This window comes from Rutidosis leptorrhynchoides, chromosome 9 (assembly GCF_046630445.1).
Source record: "Rutidosis leptorrhynchoides isolate AG116_Rl617_1_P2 chromosome 9, CSIRO_AGI_Rlap_v1, whole genome shotgun sequence".
In the NCBI taxonomy this organism is placed as follows: Eukaryota; Viridiplantae; Streptophyta; class Magnoliopsida; order Asterales; family Asteraceae; genus Rutidosis; species Rutidosis leptorrhynchoides.
Window position 1 is genome coordinate 213,717,709 of NC_092341.1, and position 8,020 is coordinate 213,725,728.

General features: G+C 30.8%; 1 protein-coding gene across 1 annotated transcript; it reads left to right on the forward strand.

Moving 5' to 3' along the window:
* Window positions 1-6,379: 6,379 nt before the first annotated feature.
* On the forward strand, window positions 6,380-7,708 carry LOC139869386 (B3 domain-containing protein At2g31720-like). Its single transcript, XM_071857704.1, has 2 exons — window positions 6,380-6,532; window positions 6,734-7,708. Exons 1-2 carry the CDS (start codon window positions 6,465-6,467, stop codon window positions 7,395-7,397), a joined length of 732 nt encoding a protein of 243 aa, XP_071713805.1. The 5' UTR covers window positions 6,380-6,464; the 3' UTR covers window positions 7,398-7,708.
* The last annotated feature ends 312 nt before the right edge of the window (window positions 7,709-8,020 follow it).

The following is an 8,020-nucleotide window of genomic DNA, read 5'->3' on the forward strand; positions in this document are numbered from 1 at the left end:
GGTGATTCACGAACGTTAAAACTTGTAAAAACTATACGATGACATATATATGGTTATATATATAGTTAACATGATTTTATTATAAGTATGTATCTCATTAGGTATTTTAACAATGAGTTATATACATAAAAATGAGACTATTAATTTAAGAAACTCGAAAACGATATATATAACGATTATCGTTATAACAACGTCTTACTAGGTACATATGAATCATATTAAGATATTGATACACTTGGTTAATTATGTTAAATGATAAGTAAATATATTATTAAGTGTATTAACAATGAAATACATATGTAAAAATAAGAGTACTAACTTAATGATTTCGAAACGAGACATATATGTAACGATTATCATTGTAACGACATTTAACTGTATATATATCATACTAAGATATATTATATATCATAATATCATGATAATATAACAATTTAACATCTCATTTGTTATAATAAACAATGGGTTAACAACATTCAACAAGATCGTTAACCTAAAGGTTTCAAAACAACATTTACATGTAACGACTAACGATGACTTAAGGACTCAGTTAAAATGTATATACATGTAGTGTTTTAATATGTATTCATACACTTTTGAAAGACTTCAAGACACTTATCAAAATACTTCTACTTAACAAAAATGCTTACAATTACATCCTCGTTCAGTTTCATCAACAATTCTACTCGTATGCACCCGTATTCGTACTCGTACAATACACAGCTTTTAGATGTATGTACTATTGGTATATACACTCCAATGATCAGCTCTTAGCAGCCCATGTGAGTCACCTAACACATGTGGGAACCATAATTTGGCAACTAGCATGAAATATCTCATAAAATTACAAAAATATGAGTAATCATTCATGACTTATTTACTTGAAAACAAAATTTCATATCCTTTATATCTAATCCATACACCAACGACCAAAAACACCTACAAACACTTTCATTCTTCAATTTTCTTCATCTAATTGATCTCTCTCAAGTTCTATCTTCAAGTTCTAAGTGTTCTTCATAAATTCCAAAAGTTCTAGTTTCATAAAATCAAGAATACTTCCAAGATTGCAAGTTTACTTCCAAGTTTTCTAAATCCATTCCAAGTAATCATCCAAGATCAAGAAACCTTTGTTACTTACAGTAGGTTATCTTTCTAATACAAGGTAATAATCATATTCAAACTTTAATTCAATTTCTATAACTATAACAATCTTATTTCGAGTGGAAATCTTACTTGAAATTGTTTTCGTGTCATGATTCTGCTTCAAGAACTTTTAAGCCATCCAAGGATCCTTTAAAGCTAGATCTATTTTTCTAATTTCTAGTAGGTTTATCCAAGGAACTTGAGGTAGTAATGATGTTCATAACATCATTCGATTCATACATATAAAGCTATCTTATTCGAAGGTTTAAACTTGTAATCACTAGAACATAGTTTAGTTAATTCTAAACTTGTTCGCAAATAAAAGTTAATCCTTCTAACTTGACTTTTAAAATCAACTAAACACATGTTCTATATCTATATGATATGCTAACTTAATGATTTAAAACCTGGAAACACGAAAAACACCGTAAAACCGGATTTACGTCGTCGTAGTAACACCGCGGGCTGTTTTGGGTTAGTTAATTAAAAACTATGATAAACTTTGATTTAAAAGTTGTTATTCTGGGAAAATGATTTTTATTATGAACATGAAACTATATCCAAAAATTATGGTTAAACTCAAAGTGGAAGTATGTTTTCTAAAATGGTCATCTAGACGTCGTTCTTTCGACTGAAATGACTACCTTTACAAAAATAACTTGTAACTTATTTTTCCGACTATAAACCTATACTTTTTCTGTTTAGATTCATAAAATAGAGTTCAATATGAAACCATAGCAATTTGATTCACTCAAAACGGATTTAAAATGAAGAAGTTATGGGTAAAACAAGATTGGATAATTTTTCTCATTTTAGCTACGTGAAAATTGGTAACAAATCTATTCCAACCATAACTTAATCAACTTGTATTGTATATTATGTAATCTTGAGATACCATATACACGTATACAATGTTTCGACCTATCATGTCGACACATCTATATATATTTCGGAACAACTATAGACACTCTATATGTGAATGTTGGAGTTAGCTATACAGGGTTGAGGTTGATTCCAAAATATATATAGTTTGAGTTGTGATCAATACTGAGATACGTATACACTGGGTCGTGGATTGATTCAAGATAATATTTATCGATTTATTTCTGTACATCTAACTGTGGACAACTAGTTGTAGGTTACTAACGATGACAGCTGACTTAATAAACTTAAAACATCAAAATATATTAAAAGTGTTGTAAATATATTTTGAACATACTTTGATATATATGTATATATTGTTATAGGTTCGTGAATCAACCAGTGGCCAAGTCTTACTTCCCGACGAAGTAAAAATCTGTGAAATTGAGTTATAGTCTCACTTTTAAAATCTAATATTTTTGGGATGAGAATACATGCAGGTTTTATAAATGATTTACAAAATAGACACAAGTACGTGAAACTACATTCTATGGTTGAATTATCGAAATCGAATATGCCCCTTTTTATTAAGTCTGGTAATCTAAGAATTAGGGAACAGACACCCTAATTGACGCGAATCCTAAAGATAGATCTATTGGGCCTAACAAACCCCTTCCAAAGTACCGGATGCTTTAGTACTTCGAAATTTATATCATATTCGAAGGGTGTCCCGGAATGATGGGGATATTCTTATATATGCATCTTATTAATGTCGGTTACCAGGTGTTCACCATATGAATGATTTTTATCTCTATGTATGGGATGTGTATTGAAATATGAAATCTTGTGGTCTATTGTTACGATTTGATATATATAGGTTATACCTATAACTCACCAACATTTTTGTTGACGTTTAAAGCATGTTTATTCTCAGGTGAATACTAAGAGCTTCCGCTGTTGCATACTAAAATAAGGACAAGATTTGGAGTCCATGTTTGTATGATATTGTGTAAAAACTGCATTCAAGAAACTGATTTCGATGTAACATATTTGTATTGTAAACCATTATGTAATGGTCGTGTGTAAATAGGATATTTTAGATTATCATTATTTGATAATCTACGTAAAGCTTTTTAAACCTTTATTTATGAAATAAAGGTTATGGTTTGTTTTAAAAATGAATGCAGTCTTTGAAAAACGTCTCATATAGAAGTCAAAACCTCGCAACGAAATCAATTAATATGGAACGTTTTTAATCAATAAGAACGGGACATTTCAAAACCCCGTACACGAACGTTGTTCTACGCATCGTTCTCTACGCTATAGTATAAGCAATTTGATTGTTTGAGGTATAATTGTTAACCCTAATTTCATTAATTCAGTTTTTTGATCAATTACATAGTGTATTAGAGTCTAGTGCTCAATTAATGATGTCTAGTATTGCTAATTATTGATTGATTGTGAAATTAACGTTGTATGATTGAAAAATGAATTTGTTTATTGATTATCTGATTAAATTGATATGAGATCTGACTTTGTAATATGTTTAATTAGAAAGATATCGAAAATTTATTAATTTTAGACTCCGATTTTGCATGATTTCGTTATCGTATGCTCAAGATATGCGTAATCGAAGTTTACGTTAGGGTTTGCATGAAATCCGAATTTTTTGAGTTGCCTGCTTTATGTTTTAGCTTATGAAAGTTGTACTACTGTATTCTTTGTAAAAATTTATGCAATTTAGACTAAAGATTTGCGTTAAAAGGTTATGTAATGCTTCCGATATGATTAAACGAAGTTTTGGTTCGTAAAGAATGCTGAATCTGTTTTTTCAGTTTACATAAAAATTTCTAGAGTGAACTGAGAATTAATTTAGACTTTGAGCTTCTGAAATATGTTACTTTAGATGTTACTTGACATGTTTCATTTGTATGCGAACTTGCGAGAACGTGATTTGCCATGAGTTATATGCTAATCTTTGTGATGTGTCCGGTTGATATTCAAAAACAGATGAGTCTGTAATATTTTGCAAATCTGTACGAATTGGCTAAAGAAATGCTTCTTATTATTTTATCACTTATATTCTGAGATGTCTTGAGATGATATCAATTGTCCGTTCATTAAAATATATTTTCTATATTTTATGAAAAATGTTTAAAAACTGACGCGCGAGCAGAATTTTCTGTAATGAACCTGAACTTGAGCCTTTCTGATATTGGACTTTTATTTATCGTATGAGGCCCTGGCCAGACTTTTTGGAATCTATTTTAAGTGTAGTTAAGATATGGAGTTGATCATAATTTTATGAATTATGTGCTATGCGCTATGAGTGTATTTCTTTACGACGTATGATTTTCGAAGGTTTACTTTAAGATGTGGAAAATGCGATTTACTAAATTACGAGCGATAACATGTTATATGACTTAAGTATGATTCGTTGACTATGTTTGCATGACTTACTGAGATGTTTGACTTTACTTGACCTATTTGACCGAGTTGACTTTTGGTTTGACTTTGGTTGACTTGGTTGGATTAGTTGACTTTTACTTGTTTGTTGAGTCAGTCTGAGCACTAGGACTTTACGTACACTATGGGTTGACTAAGTTTGACCTATTAGTGTATACTTAAGATGATTTACTTATTTAGGTTGCGTTGTTCAGTCGAGAGTGTTCGACTACAGTACGATTTGCTAAGATCTTTACTAGTGCTTTTGCTAAGGTGAGTCTACAGTCCCTACTACGTTTTTACAGGGATGAGATGCATGCTTTTTATAAATGTTTTACGTGTTTGGCACAAGTAACTTACTAAGAATATACATATGAGTTCAGATCAAAAATCCCTTAGCTTGATTATATTAGTTACTTTGTAAGCTCGACTTATAGGGACGGTACCGTTATGTTTGACAAACCTCACCGCAACGTTAAACAGGTGCTTATGTAGTTGTTACACGTACACTTGATCGGTGTATCGCCAGTATAGGGTAAACGAAAGACGTGGGCTCGGCCTACGCAAAGGTTAAAGTTTTGTAATCAAGTGCTCATGATAATGTATACTTTTCCTATGATGTTTTTCAAGAAAATCTTGTGGCCTAACTTACGAAATGATTTGCTAAACCTGTAGATTCACTCAACGTTTTTCGTTGACGTTTTGCATGTTTCATCTCAGGTACATAGAGCTAGTGCTTCCGCTTTATTTGAAGTTATGTGCTGTTTGCTGCTAGAACTGGACGGCGTCCAGCATGATTTCTATTTTTATTTCAAGAACAAATATTCGCATTTAAACAGTTTTCTCTAATATTTTGGGTTCATATACTTTAGCCATTGATGTTAAATATTTCCAGTTACATTTTCTTAAATAAATGACTTGTTTTCATGATTAATGCGAATACTTTTCGGAAACGTCTCATATAGAGGGCGTGACCTCTAAACTGTGGGACCAGGAGTTAATATTCCGTTACTGGATTCTGACGGGGTATTACATTATCTTTTGTAAACGCTATCTTTTTATGAATGCAAAACTGGTTTTCAAACATCATGTAGTAATTGACCGTGTAAAGATCCTGTTGTTGACGAATCGTACACGATGGTTTTGTACGGGGCGTCACACAAAAGGATAAGAAATGGGATTTGAGAAAATGGACCTGACCATCATATAAAAACCCGAACCGAAAAGTGATCCGACCACTTGTTATTTCAAGCCATTTAGAATCCAACACCTGTCAGATGTTGGGGCTAAAGATGTAAGATGCAAAAATCCTTCTTTATATATAGTAGTAAGATAAGATAAATATAATAAAATATATAATATAAATATATAATATATAATATAATATTAATATAATATTGGAGATGATACTCACACACTCCTTTTTGATTCATACACACTAAGTTACTAATATACCCTTACTTATGATAATGCAGGTTCAATTTTCTAGGTAAATTTAGGGATATAATTGTAAGTATTATGCCAAAAAGTGTGTGAGTATCAAAAAGAAGTGTGTGAGTATCACCTCCCATATAATATACAGAGTATATAATAATAATAATAATAATAATAATAATAATAATAATAATAATAATAATAATAATAATAATCTAATCAGGTACAAATACTAACAATCTAACATAACCCAATTAAACACTTTGTTTCCATTCTAAAAACTAGAAATAGATAGAAAAAAAAAAATCCCCAAATATGATAGCTGTATGTAGTTTCCTAATCAAATTAAATTATTTAAAAGATCCGTTAGAATTTCTATTGGGTAAATATAAGTATAAATATCAACGTACTTTTCGGCCAAGTTTCAATATCCGTAGCACTTATTTATAGGTTTTTAACCCTAATCAGACTTCAATCAATTCTTCAAATTAAACTTTACCTTCATTGACCGAGTAATTTGTTTTCTTCAGAAATTAATCAATTTCTTGAAAGTTAATCAGTTCTGCACCAACACTACAATGGTGATTCCCACATATTCATCGTTTGAAGAATGTCTTACGGCCACAACTTCTTCTTTCAAGAAAAGGTACATAATCAGAATGCTAAAACCCAATTTCTTATTTTATTCAATTATTTAAAGTTCTTGTTGTGTAGGTAATTAATTAATTACTGTATGTAAAAAATCTATGTTTTTTTAAAGTATTTATATCGTTCATGCATATCATAATCTTGAATATTCAAGAAACTAAATCATTCATTTATTTTCTGTAATTTATGATGTCATCAGGCTTATCTTGACGGAAGAAGATTCAACAAAAAGCACAAAACGACTTCGTTTTGCTAAGTTTGAAGATAAGGAGTATCGTTATTCTGAAAAAGTTGAACAACTTACTGAGAAGATGAAGAAGTTTCTATTCTTGGACCAGTTAGTAACTAAAATCGCGAAAAATAAGAAGAAGAAGATGAAGATAGTGAAAAAGATGAAGCGTAATCCGATGGATATCATAAATAACGAGGTAACCGAGCTATTGAAGAGGTTGATTGATGAGATCAACGGTTCAGACTTAAAGTTATTAATTCAAAAGAGGTTATATCATAGCGATTTGCGAGGGTGCCAAAACAGGTTAACCATACCCATGAATCAAATGCAAAAAAATTGTGAATTCTTGAGTCCTGATGAGGAAAATATACTTGTTGATAAACAAAGAGGGATTGAGGTTGGATTGATGGGACCGAAGCTGCAAATGTATAACAAAAAGATGGTGTTAAGAAAGTTTTGCATGAGTCATACCAGCAGTTATGTGTTGTCGAACAATTGGAACCAGTTTGTGAGGGACTACATGAATGATTTGAAAGAAAACACAATGATTCAAGTGTGGTCGTTTCGAAGAAATCAGGAGTTGGTTTTTGCTGTTGTAGTTGTGGGCGATGAAGAAAACGATTTTGCTTAACAACTTCTTATGATCGTCTCGTGGACTTAAATATTTGCTTCGGGTTTGATTGATAATAGGAAGGATAATATTTTGATTAGTTATTGAATTGAATGATCGTTCAGTTAGTTGATAGTTTCACATTGATTCTGATAACCTGTTGAATTGAATTATTGTGCAGAGTCTATCTATGTTTGATTTAGGTATTCTTTTTGTAACTGTCTATGTTGATAGATACGAGTATATGAATTGTGGATTGCTGATTCCTCTGATCAGGACACACGTGTGAACACTCATAAACTTGTAAAATCTATTTGTTTCTTGTAGATTGAATGGTCAAAACTTATCTCTCAGTTCTAAAAATCTGTCACTTGTTTATTATGTTCCAAATACATAATCTTTTACTCAGAATAACAATCTTTTATTTTTTCTAGGGTATCTATATATTAAAATCCGAAATCGAACAGAGTTCAACCAGTTAAAAAACTGAGTTTCGATAGGAGAAAATTTGTACAAAACTAGTAATCAATTCATTTAACACACACAAAATATGCACAAGCGAGTACTAAAAGAATTCACCTTTACATACATCATATTAACCAAAAACCTGATACTAATTGGCCTAAATGTCAAAGCTAGAAATT